Below are 19029 nucleotides of genomic sequence, written 5' to 3'. Positions count from 1 at the left end.
CATAATAATCCCAGGGTGGCCGGTGGTTCAGGGGTGGAGGCAACTGGGCCTGGCGACTCTGGGGGTTGTAGGGCGGGTTTCACTATTGAGGTGGTGACGGGCCGGGGATGTTACGACGGGAACTGGAGGGCAGGCCATTTCCGGGGAAGACGCTCCCGGTGTCTGTTACCGGTAGCGTGTTCTGGCCCTCCAGGTTCATAACCAGGTCCTGGTCAGCAGATCCCTGAGGGCCCTGGTCTCTGGCTACTGCTTCTGAATGCCAGGTCAGTCAACAACAAAGCCCCCCTTATAAGTGACTTCATCACAGAGGAGGGGGCAGACCTGGCGTGTATCACCGATACCTGGCTGGGTCAGGAAGGTGGGGTAGCCCTTTCAGAAATGTGCCCGGCCGGGTTTCAGGTGTGGCACCAGCCGCGACACCGGGGCAGGGGAGGTGGGGTGGCAGTTGTCATCCGAGAATCTCTAGTAGCCTTCAGGGGCGCTGCTCCACAGGTAGCCGGTTGTGAGACCCTGTTTCTCAAGTTGGGCACCCGAGAACAGTTGGGAGTGTTGCTGCTGTACCAGCCTCCCTGCTGCATGGCAACCTCCCTGCCTGAGCTGCTTGACGCCATCTCAGGGTTGGTGGTGGAGTTCCCCAGGCTTATGGTCTTGGGGGACTTCAACCTACCTTCCCTGGGGCGTGCCTCGGATGTGGCTCAGGAGTTCATGGCTACCATGGCAGCCATGGGCCTGTCTCAGATCATTTGGGACCCAACTTGAGACAGTGGCCTCACTCCGGACTTGGTTTTCTTGTTGGAGCAGTGGCAATGTGATCTGAGGGGAGAGGTAGATCTGTCCCCATTGTCATGGTCAGACCACGCCCTGGTGGCCCTGAGATTCTCTTGTGCTGCCCCCCTCTGCAGGGAGGCAGGACCCATTCAATTGGTCCACCCCCGGCGACTGATGGACCCAGTGAGGTTTCAGAAGGAGCTGGGGGTTATACCCAGGGATCTACTGCACAGTCCAGCGGAGGTCCTGGCCACAACCTGGAATAGAGAAGCAGCTGGGGCCTTGGACAGGATCGTGCCTGTGCGGCCTCTCTTGCCCACTCAAACCCGGCACTCCCCGTGGTTTACGGAGGAACTGTGGGTTTTGAAGAGGGTGAAGAGACACCTAGAGCACTGCTGGAGGAAGACAAAGACTGAATCTGACCGAACGCAAGCTAGAGCCACTATTAAGGCCTACCTTGTGGGGGTAAGAGTGGCAAAACATCAATATTTCTCCGCTGTTATTGCATGCGCAGGATGCTGCACAATGGCCCTGTTTAAAATTACGTAATCGTTATTAGGTAGGGGGGGCTCTGTCTCCCACCTACAGGGCCATGCGGAGGAATTTGCTGAGCATCTGCAGGGTAAAATCACTCAGATTCGGTCCAAGTTGGACTCTAAGCGTGGGGCAGAGTCTGGGGAGATGCTGAGGGAACGTACTTACCCGGTTATCAGGGAACAGTTTGATCCTGTTGGGCCTGAGGAAGTGGACAGGATCCTCCGGATTGTAAACACCACCATGTGTCATCTAGACCCATGCCCTTCCTGGCTTGTGAAAGCAGCCCGGGAGGTGACATGTGGTTGGGTCCAGGCGATGGTTAATGCATCTTTGAGGGAGGGAGTGGTTCTGGTTGCCTTTAAAGAGGCATTGGTACACCCCCTCCTCAAAAAGCCATCACTGGACCCTACTGTCCTGGACAACTTTCGTCCAGTCTCCCACCTCCCCTTTTTGGGGAAAGTGGTTGAGAAAGTGGTGGCGTTACAACTTCAGAGGATTCTGGATGAAACGGATTATCTAGACCCCTTTCAGTCAGGTTTCAGGCCAGGATATGGGACAGAGACTGCATTGGTCACGCTTATGGATGATCTCTGGCGGGAGCAGGATGGAGGCAGTGCATCCATCCTCGCTCTCCTTGATCTCTCAGCAGCTTTTGATACCATCGACCATGGTATTCTTCTGGGATGACTCAGGGAGTTGGGGGTGGGCGGCGTGGTTCTGCGCTGGTTCACCTCCTTCCTCCAGGGCCAGTCCCAGTCGGTGGTGATAGGAGATGAGAGATCCGACCCTCGACCCCTGCTTTGCGGGGTGCCGCAGGGTTTGGTTCTCTCCCCTTTCCTATTTAACATTTACATGAAACCGCTGGGTGAGGTCATCCGTCACCACGGGATGCGGTACCATCAGTATGCTGATGATACTCAGATATATATCTCCATCCCGGGTGAAGTAAGTGATGCGGTCAATGCCCTTTCTCAGTGCCTGGGGGCTGTGGGGGCCTGGATGGGGAGCAACAGGCTTCAGCTGAACCCTGGTAAGAGGGAGTGGCTGTGGATTGATAGCTCCTCAGTATCCGGGAAGAGCAGGTGGCAGTCGTGGCTAGGAGGGCCTTTGCACAACTTCAGGTTGTGCGCCAGTTACGCCCTTTCCTGGATCGAGATGCCCTCCGGACAGTCACTCATGCCCTGGTCATCTCCCATATAGACTACTGCAATGTGCTCTACATGGGGCTACCCTTGAAGAGTAACCGGAAGCTTCAGTTGGTCCAAAATGCGGCTGCACGAACAGTGATGAGTGCTCCAAGATCAGCACATGTAACACCTCTACTGCGTGAGCTGCATTGGGTTCCAGTTTGCTTCTGGGTCCAATTCAAGATGTTGGTTATCACCTTTAAAGCCCTACATGGCATGGGGCCAGGCTACCTGAGGGACCATCTCATCCCTATAACGTCAACTCGTCCCACCCGATCATGCAGAGAGGGCAGGTTGCGGACCCCGTCTGTAAGAGAATTTCATCTGGCGGGGTCCAGGAGGCGGGCCTTCTCTGCAGTGGCGCCCGCCCTGTGGAGCATTCTACCCCCCGAGGTGAGGCAGGCCCCTTCGCTCCCGACCTTCCAGAGGGGCTTGAAGACCTGGTTTTGCCGCCTCGCCTGGGATGGGAAGGGCAATAGCTCTTCCTGGGGGTGGCTGGTGATGTAGAGTTCTCCCGACGGAATGGAAATCTCCCACTTGGATTTTATATATTTTTATTATTTTAATATTGGTGATTTTATGAAGTTAGGTTTTAAGGTGAATTTTATTGTAAACCACCCAGAGTCCCCCTTTTAGGGGGAGATGGGCGGTGATAGAAATGTGAATAATAAATAATAAATAGATAATAAATTTGTGTTTTGGGTGATAAACAAACGTGTTTTGCTCAAGTGAGCTTCATAGCAGAAAATGACTCCATGTCACCCCACTTCAGCACTCTGCCACAGTGATGCCCCAATACAAGGAACTGCATGTGATCTGTAAGCAAATCATTAAGCAGGTAGTTTAAAAATCAGAGTAGGGCCTTTAAGTGAGAAGTAGAAAGCCTGGATGTTTTAATCTGGATTCCTGTGCTGAGTTGTGGGCTGGACATAAATAGCCTCTTCAAGCTCTATGATTTTTATGAAGTAATTTATGGGATGCAGAGGAAAAATAATTGTATAGTGTACAAATTACACAGCAGAACCAGCTTTACTGTCAACAAAAACTTGTCAAAACGTTATTTCTACTCTTATAAGCATATTGATGATTTAATATTGATGAATAGGAATCTGAGAAAAAAAGTATCCAGTATATGGCTATCAAATGACAGCAGCTTGTCAACTTTCACACTGACTTATAGCAGCTTTAATAAACTTCCATAATTGGGAAGGTGCCAAATTGGTAAAAACCATCTTCCTGATATTGCTGGGTATTACACTGGGATTTCCCTAGTGCTTAACTTGGACATGTCTGTGGTCTATCCATCTTTTCCTTCTGGACTCTTAAGGACTCTAATAGGAAAAATGGGTGACTCCTGCAAACTCAAACTTTGTCACTTCTAATACAGAAGATGAATGAGCTGGGAAATGGTCAGAAACGAGTAGGAAGATATGACCATCAAGCACAATCGAGAGAATCCTGGCTGGGGAATTCTGGGACTTGAAGTCTACATGTCTTAAAGTTGCCAAGGTGGAGAAACACTGGCCTAAAGGCACATGGTGCCGTTTTGCTATTGAAGAGTGAGCAGGCTTGGTGCTGGAAAATTGGCCTGGTGAGTCCCAAAGAAAATGACAGGAAAAATGCCTTCCCCACCCCCCTCAGACTTTCTTCATGTGCTCCAAGTCACAGCACAAGCATGGCCTGGGATTCTCTTTTTCCCCCACACAACTGCCTTTATCTCATCCCAGCCCTTGAGGGAAACATGTTTCTTAGCCGTACTGGTGTTAAACTACCATTTCCCCCCTCATTTTGATGCTGTCCAAGGGTAGCCTCAAGATATATAAAATCTGTTAGACTTTGTCATCTTGGACTTCCTTACCTTGGGGGAATGTCAACTGACTGCAATGACTTGAAAGAGAAACAATAGAGACATGATAGAGATTGGCAATTGGAGACAACCAATTTCACACTATTATAGTTTTCTGGTGGATAGCACTTACTTGAGACCAGAATAAAGATATGAGAGTTGAGGGCAATCCAAAAATCTTAGTCCCCACCCCTCCAGTCCTACTACAGCAGATCAAATAAAGATATAGCAGTGTTGAGCAATATACTTCCTGAGTCTTAAGATAAACTATGCTTCCTCTAATAAATTTAAAATGGCATTTTGCCATTGTATTGTCCTGTTGACTCATGTCCAGTCTGTTAGCATATATAACCATTAAATCCTTGGCAATGCTACCACTTTGTTAGTTATAGCCAGTAAAACCATCCATAGATTAGTGCTATGACATCCAAAATTACAGAAGTAAGGGGCATAAAAAGGATAATTCATCAATCCACAGTATATTGTAAAATCACTCTTTCCTCTCCAGATAAACCAGCAGTCAATTCATCAAGTCTTCAGAACAGAATTATTTTTCAAAAGGAAATTCCAAGAATAAATCAAAATAACGTTCATAGGTTTAATAAGATTTTAACTAAAGTGAGGAACTACCACACCTAATATTTGTTGCTATTTTACATAATGGGCACGACCCTTAGAACATTCTCCTCTACAAGTCCCACAGATACGAACAGAAGCTTTAGAAGTGCTTATGCATGAGAATGGCCTAGTTAATTTTGCCTATTAGCTTCTATGTTTTACTTGCATAAATCTCTTGCTCTTTATAGTAACCTATCACAGACCATTTCCATAAGGATAATGCTCTATTATATGACTCCCCATGGGTACCTAATTGTCCTTGGGACTGATTCAATTCCAGACCAACATGTCCTTGATTAACTTATCTAAAGGGTTTAGAGTCCCTACATAACCCCTTCAGACTCCTATTAGTCATCCCAAAATACTGCCTTTCTTTTTTTTGAGAAAGCCTATAGCTGTCATTTTCTATAATCTCGTAAGATGTTCATGTGAAAAAAGTGACCACGGCTTGATGCAGCCATATAAAATTTAAATGTATATCTGAACACGTATCTCTTCTTTCATATATCCTTCTGTCCCATGTTGACATACACCTCATTATAATTCATTAACACATTTGAGAGTGGGAGGTGGAGGGAGCTGAGAAATAGCTTAGTCTAAGGACAGCTGGCAAATTAATGAACAAGGTGAGATTTGAGTCATGAATTTTCTGATTTGTAAGTCAGCCTCTTGAACCACAATGTTACAACAGCTGGCCACTTTGATATTGCAGACGTGTTACCATTAACCTGGATTGTATCACTGAAAAGTGTATGTGCATATGCGTATAACGTCCGTGTGTGTGTTTGTGCGGATAGCACTGTAAGCCAAGTTCTCAGAGAGAGTCATACTCAGTACCTTTTATGATGGTTGAAATAACGCCCATGTAGAGGGAAATGAGAGAACAATATGAAAACAACAGGACGTGAGAAAGATCTTCAGAGTGCCGTAGCCTGTCCCTGAACTCTAAGCATCACTGCACAGTCTCAAGCTTTTCCTCTTCAATACTTAGGTATTTCAGCAACACTGCAATCCTATAGATATCTATTCAACAGTAAGCCTTGCTAGAATTTATTTAGCAGGACCTATTCCCAAGTTAGTGAATTTAGAACTTGCTATATTGCAATAACAATATCTGAAAAGCCTCAGTTACAGAAAATTTGGTCCTTGATTGGGAATAAATTGTCAATCTTTGTTCTTAGCTAGAAAAACAGCCTCAGTATCTTGCGATACTGCCTTGCAAAACAGTATCAGGGACATGATGATCAACGTATAGGTGAATGTTGGCAGCAGTCTCTTCCTCACTACACCCGTACACTTCCTTTCACAGAACCAGCAACACATTCTGACATCTCCCTTGATGCCATCTCAATTCCATCCTGATTTTGTCCTGTGCATGGGAAATGTCATCCCTGACAAAAACTAGTCCAAGTTTCTAAAGCACAAAGTAATTTTTTTTTTTTAAAGTAGTTTCTCTTGAATGTTGAGAAATCCATGGATTGGTTAGTTAATATATTTATTTATTACTTCAGTTTATATGCTGCTCCATTTCCAAAGACTCCAAGTGGCTTACAAATGAGACCACAACATTAAAACATAAGAAGTCATTAACAAGAGGCCCCTGATATATCACCATCTGGGCAGCAGAATCTTCAAGTGTCCCCAGAGGAAGAGTCATGTCCTCACAACTCTTCAAAAATATAATAGGAAGAAGGTAGACTGAATATACAGGGGTAAGCTGTTCCAGAGGCAGTAGTCCAACTGGGAAGTAATTCAGGCATGAGTGGCCATGAGCAGTGTCTCCCAATCTATGCACAGGTGTTAACTGGCACACAAGATGAATTTGTGCAAAAACTCTCCAGCTGCCACCTACTTGTCATTCAGGAGCTGGGAGTCCAGGGGGAAGACTCTGGGGGAGTGTTACCCCATCCAGAGATAACGATGGAAGGTCTCTAGATCCAGGACAGCCACTCAGTGTTGCTAGGGTTGAGTTGAAGCCTATTTTCCCCCATCCAGACCCTCATAGCATCCAGATCCTCTTTGTCAGCTCAGGGAAAAGGTGTGTGACTAAGTATCATCACCATGCCAAACGGTGACACTCCTAGCAGCCTTATGTAGATGTTAAATAGGAGTGAGGAGAGAGTTGAGCACCTCTCATGTGGCACCTCACAAAGCAGAGGCCTTGGGCTAGACTTCTCCCTTTCCAGTAGCACTGACTGGGACCAGCCTTGAAGGAAGGAGAGCCACTAAAGTGCCTCTCATGCCCAACCCCCTTAGCCCATTAGTCCAGAAATATACCATAACTGATGGTATCAAGGGTTGCCAATTTTCTTTGCAGAATACTTTCTGCCCTTCAAATGTTCTCCTTCCTTTCATACCCTTTACAGCCCCTGAGCTAGGATTACCACCGCTACCCTGATCCCACCAGAGGTCATCCACAAGCACAATTAATTATGTCTCAGTCCTATTACTCCCTAATAACCAGATAATGATCTGACAGTGGCAAGGGACTGATGAAAATGTATGTGGCTACTATAGACAAACCCATGGTTGTCATGTTGACCATGAATTCACAAGCTGTCCCCTCCCCTCCGTGAAGCAAACTGAAATCTTCCAAAATGAAAATTATAGCTGATTCCAGTACCAACCAGTTTCAAGATCAAGGAGCTCAGGTAGGGAATAAGGATGGAGGCCAGTAAAAACAACACCCTAGCTTGTCCCTGGACCCCAAACATGCACAAACAATAACTCTCAAGTTATCTACAGAGCAATGCCCTTGATCACCTGCAGAGTATCCCAGATGACAATCACAATTCCACCTCCCTACCATGGGGTTGCAGCTACAACACCTGAAAAACAGATGGACGTATCTCTGAGGGTGGAACAACCCCTTGTCACAGTCCAGGTCTCAGTAGTACAAGCCATATCTGCTCTGACATCCACAATAAGGGGTTCCAGTTAGATTTCCAATTCTTCACAATTTTCTTCTTTGCACAATACTTTCTGCCCTTCAAATGTTCTCCTTCCTTTCATACCCTTTACAACCCCTGAGAGCTGTTAAAACGCAAACACTGCAATCAAAGTTTATGATGCAGATTAAGCAACCTTTTGAAAATAGTTCCAAGTGCAGAATTTGCTGGCCACAAAAGAATCACCTCTCCACACTACTGATGTTTGCCTTTCTCTACCATACTGTCTCTCAGCTTAAAGAAAATAGCAGAAGTGGGGCTTACCTTTGCTAATATCTTCATACTCCAGCCAGAGCTGTTTTTGGACTTGCTTGTTGGGATACCAGATAGAGCAGGATTCCTCAAATCCATAGACAGCTTCCTGTATATAGTGGTTGCCAAAATGATCCAGCAGAGCCACAAAATCTCCCCGAGATGTCGCTCCATCCAGAGAATGAAGGGCATTGCCGAAAGCTGCAGAGAATAGAAGTACAGCAAGCAAGAATTTAAGAGAGAGGGAAAAAGGCAGGACACATATTGATAATGTAAGGTGTTGCTGTCTTGCTGGATCAAGCCAAGATCTAGCTAACATTTTGCTACCACATTTATATGCTTCTGGAAGGTCACAAGCAGGTCAACAATACTTGCTCACTCCAGTACCCTGATTCTCAAATACACACTCTGTATGTAAAAATAAGGTTAAGTGTCCTTAATAGAACTGCATTTTAAACAAGGTCTGTAGCTATCTCCACACATTCCAGGAGTGAATTCAGTGTGCAAAGAAGTAAATTGCCCTTTTTTAGCCTGACAAAAATGTTTAATTTCAGCAGCAGGCTCTTAATTGTTCACACCTGTTTTTGCAGTTTGTAGGGGGATGGGGAGGAATAAGAATTGCTGACCAAAACATTGTTACAGGATCAATTCTTATCAGAAACTGAATTGCTAGCTTTGATTGAGTTATGGTATATTCTTAAGGAACATTGTATACAGAGATGCTGAAAAAACAGCAATACTCTATTATGAACAGAATAGATATAGATTTCTCTGCATTAAAAAAAAACCCCTTTCAATATTCAGGTAAACTGCCTCTGCTCAGATATTTTTATTCAAAATCCAGCTATTGAGACCGAATAATCTGTGTGAAGCCACAGCAACATCTGCAACAGTGCCACCCTACTTGACCTGCTGGTCTATTTCCTCCTGTTTTTCATCATTTTGAAAAAAAGCTTAAATATTTCTTAAAAGGATAAAAGATTACATACTCAATAGACAGTACATGACATGAAATTTTGGCACCTAGTCTGTGGTCTTTTCCAAGTTGCTCCTAGAGAAGGTGAAGATGTCCCATTTGCTTCTTAGCTACACGATTTAAGATATATAGGAGGGCCAATAAGCACCAAATATTCAAGTAAGCAAATGTGACTGAACTCTGAATAAGGAAGCTTAAAATCTTATTTAGCCTGCATTTTCAGCAAACTAATTTGCACTTTCCAGACTTGCACTGAATTTTTCTGTTTTCATAATTCTCTGAATTGTACAGCATGATTTTCAATTAAAAAACAACAACAAGCTGTGTACAAAAAGGCTTGGGCTGCAAATCCATACCTTAGGATAAAATGTCATGATTTTAGTATAAAATATAAAAACTTTACAGACTTTAATGTGAAAATAACTTAGAATGGAACTGTGAATCAATATATGTGAAATTAGTATTCTCCAGACCTGCAACTTAGAATCCCTAAATTGCCAGCCGACATTGCAGTTGAATCTCAACAGATCTTTTGGGTATTTGGGTGGAGGTGGGCCTAAATTACAACCAGACAGATCTATTCCTCTCTAACTCAATGAAATTGCTGATGACTGAAGGGTCATCAGGGCTCAGGATTTGAACCAAATGCCCTACAGAAGACAGTGATGTCCAGGGTGAACAGAAAGTTAGAAGGGCCACCTGGCACCAGCTCCAACCCCTTTTCTGGTGGCATCCCCCAACCCCCCTGATGTGGTAATGTGGCCATTCTAAGGCCACCCCACTAAGGGCTGGACATAACTTACACTGAGAGGTAGCCATCTGGTTCAACCGAACATGGTACATGACAGAGCGAACTTTCCAATGTTGTAACAAAGGATATCCAGAAATCTCACTGAAATTCACCATCCCTGTGGAAGAAACCATGGGCAAAATAGGGAAGGCAAAGAAGATCAGCAGAAAACATTTGCAAGACAGCTGTATTCTGAATCTGACACAGAATATGAATTGGTTTCCCCATTCAGCAGAATCAGGAGGCAAGTATGTTTCCCAGGCTGAGCTATTTTAGGCTGCAGGTGAAAATCTGTTTGTTAAAATCACCTTACACATTAAAAACACCCTGACTTTATAAAGCAGGTTCAAGAGAAATTACTCTGCGGTGCTTTATTTTTCTTAGGGGTGTAGCAAAGAAGAGGTGGTGTGTGTGTGTGTCTGTCACCCACCCCCTGCCAGACTTCTCCCTGGGATCTCAACACTCACATCCCATCTACTTGAGTGCTGAGATATCTGGGTATGAATATATCCCAGGTGGAAGAGTCTTCTGCCACCTGTTCTTGAAATGGGAAATGCCCCTCATCTGGATGGGACAGAACAAAAAATCCTTTCTTCCTGAAGAACAAGCTCCAATTGTCTCCTTTTAATGACAGTTACCAGGCCTAAGTGGACTTGGGGGCATTAGGCCAGATTACAAAACCAACACTGGCATAATCAAGAAAAAGAGGATGTTTATTTAATAAAGGCTTTAATAAATGAGTTCAGAGAATAGTTTAACCACCATGTTACATGATGCTGAAGTTGCTGAAATCCACAAACTAAATCAAGTGCTTGGTAATCTACAAATAATAATAATAATTTATAAATTTGTAATTTATAAATATAATTTATAATTTATTAACAGATAAAGAGACAGGAAACTGGAGCAGATGTAACATTACCCAAAACTGAGCAAGCAGCACCAAATAGAAATTAAAAAATCCATCACACAACTAAGCTATATCTTCCCAGCTAACTTTACTTTAGTACTTCCAGTTCTCCCAGGAGTTTTTGATGTTAGCCTGAATTCTTCATCCTAATCCAGTAAAATACATTTTCTTGAGGTGCCCACTCACTGCAAGGCCTCCAAGCAAGACTCAGTCAGAGAACAAAGAAACACTTGGTCTCCTCTTCCCTAATACAACTTTCTTTCCTCTCACTGGAGAAGTCACGGCTGTGACTGGAAAATACTAAGTCCCCGAGCCAATGAAGCTATTAATTCAAAATTAAGAGCCCCTAGTTACAGCTAGCCAACAGGCCATTCAAAATTAAAATCCCCTTAATGAGTACAATGTGTAAGATTTTCATCCTCATTACAAAGCATTTAAAAAACATTTGTTTATTTAGTAAGCAAAAGTATATGGCTGAGATGAACAAGGATGGGAGACAAACAAGAATGAAAACTTAATATATTTATCAAACCAATTTAAAGTAAGGAAAAATGAAAGCATTCTTATTTTGCAGCTAGAATCCCCAGCCTTGATTTTATGAAATGCTTATATTGTCCTTTCCTTTAAAATTCAAAGCTGATACATATTACTTTCTGCAGGCATGAGGTCCTACCCATATTCATATATGTGCCTGTTTATTTATTTATTCGATTCAGAGGCTGCCTGGTTCCTCAGCACCTCTGGGCATTTTACCTACAGCCATTAGATTAGCACTGCTTCTTTATGGTATGCAACTGCACTCTGATATAAAATTCTAACTGTAAGAAAGAATACAATCATACCTTCTGAGAGTCATATTCTTTACACCTAGAAGCATCTCCAGTGCTGTACTCAGACTAGAGACTGGGCTGATTAATATCAAAACAAGAGCTTGGCAACTAATCATATTTTACTGGCTCAAAATCTATCATCTATCTATCTGTCTCCCTCAGGGCTTCTGCCCCTCTTAGTATCAGCTAACTTAAAATCTAGATGGTGTGGAGCAATAACTAATGAACTGTTTCACCTTGGCATGCCCCCTGATTTTCTTATAAATATGGGTTACAAGAAAAGCCATGGAGCTTATTAACCAAGGATTAGAAGATACTGAACTTCAGCATAATCTCGCAGCAGCCCCCAGGTTATATCATCTCCTCAGTGAGCCAAGGGAATCACAAGCTGCATGCTATTTATTTAAGTTATCCTATACCCATCACCGATGGGCTTTTTCCAGAGCACATTTTAATGCCATTGCTTCTGCAATTATGGATGCCAGGCGTAAAGGAGTCCCTGTACTGCTTCAGCAATGCCTTTGTGCCTCTCGGGGACCTGTAACCCTAGAACGTGTTTTTCTAAAGTGTAAATTCTAGGTGGAACTGCATTTTCAATTAATCTGCCCTCTAATGGAAAGACTGCCTGGCACCCCGATCAGCATTATCAAAAGGTTTTCTTAAGTGACAGGTGTCCTCAAATCACCTTTTAATTGCCAAGTTTTGTGCCCTGGCCATAAAGCTATGTCATACTCAGATTTGTTTTTTTTTTCCCCCCAAGTAATTGTTTTATTGCATTATAAGATGTGAATAATACAATATAAAATACTAGCAGGGTACAGGGGTATTTATGCAATATAAACTAGAAATTATTAACACTACGATGGTTTAGATAAGTTAAATCTTTAAATATAAGGAGAAAAAAGTTTATATCAATGTTAAATATAATTTCTTAAATGTTAATAAAAATAAGGTTGCTTGAATTGTACAATTAAAGCTAAGGATGGCATAGATTTTCTATCCATGTGGTTTTCTGGTAAAAATACAGGGGTGGTTTACCACTGCCTTCTCCTACACAGTATGAATTGTTGCCTTTGCTATTGTCACTAAAGTGATCATCTCCCTCCACCTTTGATTTTATTGCTTTATACTAAGGTCTCCACTGTATTTGATTTATTATTGTCTATAAATATAAAACAACAACAACAGAAAATAAAAAAGGAGCTGTTTGGAAAAGTAGGTAAGTATTTAATTTCTAACATCCCCTTCCTTTATGCTTTGACCAATTTGCAGTATTTATAAACATTTAGACCTCCTTAGAAACCACACTGTGTTTGTATTTGCCTTGCTGCATGGTGTATTAGGTATATAGAAACCATTCTTGCTTGAATTTGGTTAAATTTCTGTTGTGAATAATGCTGTTAGTTTTGTCATTGCTGCGTATTCTCCAAGTTTAAGTTCCCAGTCAGATATTATTAGTGCTGAATTTTTCTTCCAGTATTGGACAAAGTTTATTCTCACATCCGTGAACAAGTATCTCAGTAAATTATGATGTTTCCTGTTAATATATTCTGGAATTATACCTGGTAAAAATTGTGACTTCATTGCAAATGTAATTTCTAAAATTCTCTGGATGGTACTACATATATGAGTTTTTTTTACACATCCACCACATTTGTTAAAATGTGCCTTCTGTTTCATGGCATTTCTGCAGATTTGTTAATTGAAGCATACCATGTATTAAACTGTTACACTGTTATCATACTTAAATTGTACTTGAGTTGGTTGTACTTACGCTGCATTGATCTTGGACTGTAATAAAGATACTACTACTACTACTACTACTACTACATGTGTTTATTTACTAAAAACACCGATTAAAATATTTCAAAGCAGTTTACAATCAAATATGTCTGCTGCAAGTCAAGTTCTAAGATGAATTCTAACTTAGAATCTGGTTTCTTTTTTTTTTTCCTGGACAAAACACATTTGATTTAAAGTCAACATTCTTGTATCAAAATTCTTTATCATATTCTGAGCAAAAAGGAATAGTGATTTTACTCACATGAACCATATATAACTTTGACCACATTCTAATGACATATAAATCATCCACAGTGCAATTGTGTTTGGTTAATTTTCTGCAGATCCTTTGTGATTACACTTCTTAGACTTTTACACATTTTGTATCTGAGCCAAGGAAAGCAACCATTTGCTGCATAATGAATGATTGCCTTCATCCAGTTTCCTAGGCACAATAGTTCAAATTGCAAACTGGCTAACATATATATTAATTAAATGCTCCCTCAGACAGCAAAAAATCCAAAGACAGGTACAGGGGGAGGCAACGATATGAAAGAAGACTTCAGGAAATAGTGCCTTTTTTTTAACGGATGGAATGGAGAAGAAAGGAAATGCTAATTATACCAAAGAGATGTCTATGGGTAATTTTTCAGTAATTAAAAATAACTTGAAAAGATTTTACTGATGCTTCATTTTCTCTCCAGCAGAATCTCCCCTTCTTAATATACTAAGTCTCTCCTGCCCCTAGTGCCTCACTGCAGTTTTTGCTCTGAGGTCATCACTGGATGTTTTCAAGCAAAGGTTGGACAGTCATTGGTCTGAGGATTCCTGCCCTGGGCAAAGAATTGGACAAGACCTCCAAGGTACCTTCCAACTCTGTGTTTTGTGATTAACCCAGATTTTTTAATGAACACCTAGAAGAGAGGCTGCTTAGATAAGTTAGCTCTTCCTATTTACTCTTGCAAGCTGAGATAACAAACTTCCCACTCTAACCCCAATTCTATAATTATTTCCCTCTTTTATCTTAGCAGGCACTCAATACCTGCTAGACACTTAATCCTCACTAATATGTAACCTTCCCTTTCTTATGCCTGAACTAAGCAGCTCTGAGGATGGGAGGAAAGAGAGAGGTTGAAGGGCTATAAAGCTTGCCCAATGAAAGCAACCTCTTTGTGAGACAAGTCCATGGACTACGTACCTTGCCACAGTCCAGACTCACCATGGTAGTCTGAGGGGGTGAATCTCAGATGCTATAAATATGGAGACCATTTGAATAAATATTTATTAATTGTAAGCATCCTGGCATTTTTCACAGTGTTCACCTTTTTTGTTATCTGACCTACAACTGCACTAGCCAGCAACACTATGGTCCACAGTTCTATGGCAATGTGGAGTACCTCAGGGCAATTTCAAAAGGAGTAACACTAGCATCAAAATAGTGTATCTGTTACTATTAATACCATCATTAAACTGATCAACAATAAAATATTGTGTATTTTTTTCAGTTAGTCATGTAATGTCTACACTGCAAAACTTTGAGACTGAACAAAAGACAGGATTCAGAGAGTGGGATCTGGGAATTTACACACCAGAAGCACTTCAACCCCACACCCTCTCTTTCACAAAGCACCAACCTATTATTGTCTTCAACATAAATCCTGGCCTTTCATCCTTGCAGGTATGTAAGTTAAATGATTTGCCTCATAATGCACATTTTGATTACCCCCTTCCCTCCCACCCAAAGACATTGATGAATTCAAGGGAAAGTACTAGCTATAGTACAGTAAACCTGTAGCTTCAGATAAACTGGAACTAAATCAGAAATGCATCGGCTCAGCTTCCCAAACAGATGACAGCATAATATCAGTTTGAAGACTGACCCAAGAACTAGTGGAAGTTGCCTCTGAAAAGGATCACTCACCAGTCAGAAAATCTGGATCAGGAGTAGGCTCAGACAGCTCCTCTTGGCACTGATTCTCTAGTGGAACGGTGGCCAACATTAGTCCATCTGGCAGCTGTTGCTCCAAGCCACGAGCAAAGTTATTCATCCTGAAAAGCGCCAAATGAGAAGTTCAAAGCAAAGGTCACTTCAAAAAATCCAGGCAAGTCTGCCTATAGCTGTTCCTTAAATTATGTTCAGCAGAAGAGCAGCATTCCATGAACAATTTGCACATATGCTGTAAACACCTCCAAAGGCTTTTGAAGGTCCCGCCACTTTTCCTTCAAAATATTGTTTTGATTTCAGCACAAATTTGAAACCAGATCGAATTATTACATTAGGCTGAATATTTCACCGACTGTAACAATACCAAATTTCATTCTAGGCATTGAAATATGCCATAATGTGCATGCTCACAGATCTCATTAAGAACTATAATCAATATATCAAAGGTATGTAGAAATAAAGAGTATTATAAAAACATTTTATTTCAATATTCCTTTTATGTTTTACTTTTTTGAAAGAGACAGAGGTGTTCTTCATGTTAAAAATTGTCTTAAAACCCTACATTTTAGGACTACATACAATGCCAGAAACATCAAAGGATTCCTCATGACCACTAACTGTAATGCTGCCAATGGAGCCCTTCCTTGGGCTCCATTCTTGTCCTCCAGCTCTTACAAAATTGAAGGATTGAAGAACTGTCTGAACTGGGGAACCAGCATGTGTAGTGGTTTAGAAATAGAAATAATGCTAGGCTTATTGAAACCTCTTTTGCTCCACCAGGATTTTTCACACAGAGAATAAAAAAGGCCCTCCAAATGTCTTAATGTTTTACTTAATAGGTAAATGAGGATGTGCAAATCTCCCCTAAGAAACATCATTAAGTTAGAATTCTGTTTCTCTAGAAGTTCATTATCCATCTAGAAATTATGATAAATTTGTGATAAAAAGACAACCAGTGTTTTTCAACAGAAAATCAAAAGCTAATAGAATTGCATGGATAAATATGAAAGAGGCTTCAAGGAGTATTTCTTCTAATCCCATTAAAACTCCTTTACTTACATACCTGTCTTTTAAAACATGTAATCTTTTCATGGATAAAATGTTCTCTTGGTGGATAACATAATCGCAGAGGAATCTACTTGAATACTAATATCATTTTCGAGAGTTGGGTGAATAGTATTAGAGAATGGTCCTTTAACAGAAGTCATCTATCTCTGAAGGAAAATTCACTTGGAATCAAATCCCAGGTCTTAGTACTAGCAAGTGAGAAAACCTGGGAAATTTTAATTTGCAAGTTGCTCTGGATAGAGCTTTGTTTTGCTTATGATGTAAAAGCACTATAGATAACACAGTACAGATAATAAAAAGAACAGGACTTGGAACCCAACAGAACAGCAAGCTTTTTTCTAATACCATCATCACCTGAATGTTCCCTTCAGCACCTGCCCAGGTGCCAACTCACGCGTTTGATTGTTGTAACCATAGAACATTTCCCCAAAGAGAGTTTGATTCATGGGCAGCTCTCGGCTCTCTTCACAGTCAGTACCCTCTGGACAGGACTCTGAAATTAACTGACAAGATCGTCCATCCATACCTAGCTTGTAATCTTCAATGCATCTGCCAATGAATACAAGAAAAGCTATTAAAACTTGCTACAACATTTACAAAGGGAAATATATTCTGTGTTCAAAGAGGAACCCATAGATAATATAGCCACACAGGTAAAAAACACAGTACCCCTCTTACAAATGTGTAAAATCAGGTGAGATTATCATTACAGGTCTAATTCAGAGGTTTTCATATTTCTAGAAAAACTTTCCCATGTGTGATTTTTGTGCCAAGTAATGCCTGATGCTGGAACATTTCTTAAAATGTGAAAATGTGCTACCAATTTACATGGGGATAAAAAGAACCAAACTGACATTTGTATGTGGAATTTAAAAGAAGAATTTCACTCAGTTAAATTGAAAAATAAGCAGAACAAAATAAGCAAATAACAAACCCACTGAACAACAGTTGAGTGGGATGAGTGAAATCTGTTAATCCCTAACTGCAGAAACTTCTGAAGAAATCCCTAAATCCAGAATGTGAACTGTAGTGTAACTGTAATGAATGTAACTCAGCAACAATCAGAGGACCACAGGTTTCCTACTCTTTTATGAAGCAGGAAATGTCTCAACCTCTGGTTGCTAAAGACAATTCCTCAATCTGCTATCAGGAACCCTGTTACTAAAAACATCATGGTAAATAAGAGCTTCTTTCACTGCTACAAAATATATCATGATAGGATTTAACAAAAGACGTTAGTGTTATGCAATGCTTTGGTTTTAATTCCAAAAAGATAATTCAGAACATGTGAAGGTATGATTAGAGCACCAGTCTGAAACTCTTTAAAATAGCTGTGTCTTTTCTTGGGATCATACAGCATCTGCTGGGACAGCTTTGTGATCTTGAGAACTAACAAGGTTATTGTACGGGGTTTCAGACAGGTGCTACATTCATACTCCCATGGGCTTCAAAGCACCTTTCTGGAACTGAATCTAAGTGCTGTGAATTGTTAGTATTTTTCCAAAAAAAGGGATAAAAGGATGCATACCTGAGTATTCTGAACATGTGCATCTTGCTATACATAATTATTGCTACACTCAACGGAATGTATATGCAATGTATATAAAAGTTTAAAGTTGTGATATATTCATTGGTATGGGGAACATTTGGCAATCCTTCAGATTGAAACACTTATTATTTAGATACCACATTGCAGAACAGAAAGCAATAGTTGGACATGATTTGAATAGTAACAGGTGCCCACAGGGCATGGTAAAAAAAAGTCAAAATGGCAGTCATGACGGTGCAATTAAAGCTCTATCTGCAATGCACAACTTCAGTTGCATTATCACAGCTACCATCTTGACTTTTTTTACCATTTTCTGCAGACACCCCTGAATAGAAAACGTATTATTATATAGAGTAGTCAGGAATTCATTATTCTGAAATAAGTATCAGCAGTAGTAAAGGAAGGGTATTATAAACCAGCCTTGAAATAACACAAGATTTGCTACAAACGGTGTTGCCACCACACATGTTAATACTGAAGAGAAAAAAAAACAAGCACACCCAGATCCACACATGAATATATATGGGTGATCAATATGTGTATATAGTTTGGAGTGAGGAGGTCTCACCATAGAGGTTACTAGAAACTTCTGTGGAACTCACCCACAAAACATAAGGATATTGTACAAAGAAGGGTCTTCTGGCAAAGGCACCATATGTTGTAGACAGAGTTGCTCGCAACCGCCATTGAACCCATCCGAACAGTCCACACCTATGTGGCGATTGTAGCAGCCAGTGCCATCTTTCATGGGGCTGAGACCAGGAGGACACTAGCAGAGGAGGAGGAACAGCATAATGAACCAGGTGAGCACAGACTTTATGCAGAGCGATTGCTTTGCACTGCATGGTCACAGAAGTGTTTATAACACATAACAGTAACTTCACACATGTTATCATTGTACTGCTTGTTCCACATACATAGTGTAGTTCACACAGTGAGGAGAGAAACTGAATTAGTGATATTGTTTCATCTTGCAATCAGCATTGAGATTTGTGCTAGCTTCTTGGAAGTTTTCTACTCAGT

The 19029-nt window shown here is 41.3% G+C and overlaps 1 protein-coding gene across 1 annotated transcript in view; it reads right to left on the bottom strand.

Annotated features, from left to right (window-relative positions):
- ASTN1 (astrotactin 1) overlaps positions 1–19029 on the bottom strand; it is a 252732-nt gene that overhangs the window by 34564 nt on the left and 199139 nt on the right. Inside the window, exons 12-16 of the mRNA XM_063299889.1 lie at positions 18609–18775; positions 16812–17006; positions 15366–15493; positions 9936–10040; positions 8169–8357 (exon numbers count right to left, since the gene is read on the bottom strand). Of these exons, the coding sequence (XP_063155959.1) occupies positions 8169–8357; positions 9936–10040; positions 15366–15493; positions 16812–17006; positions 18609–18775 (784 nt within the window). The remainder of the gene's footprint in view (positions 1–8168; positions 8358–9935; positions 10041–15365; positions 15494–16811; positions 17007–18608; positions 18776–19029) is intronic.

This window comes from Candoia aspera, chromosome 3 (genome assembly GCF_035149785.1).
Source record: "Candoia aspera isolate rCanAsp1 chromosome 3, rCanAsp1.hap2, whole genome shotgun sequence".
Classification (NCBI taxonomy): Eukaryota; Metazoa; Chordata; class Lepidosauria; order Squamata; family Boidae; genus Candoia; species Candoia aspera.
This window is presented reverse-complemented; position numbering and strand designations above follow the sequence as displayed.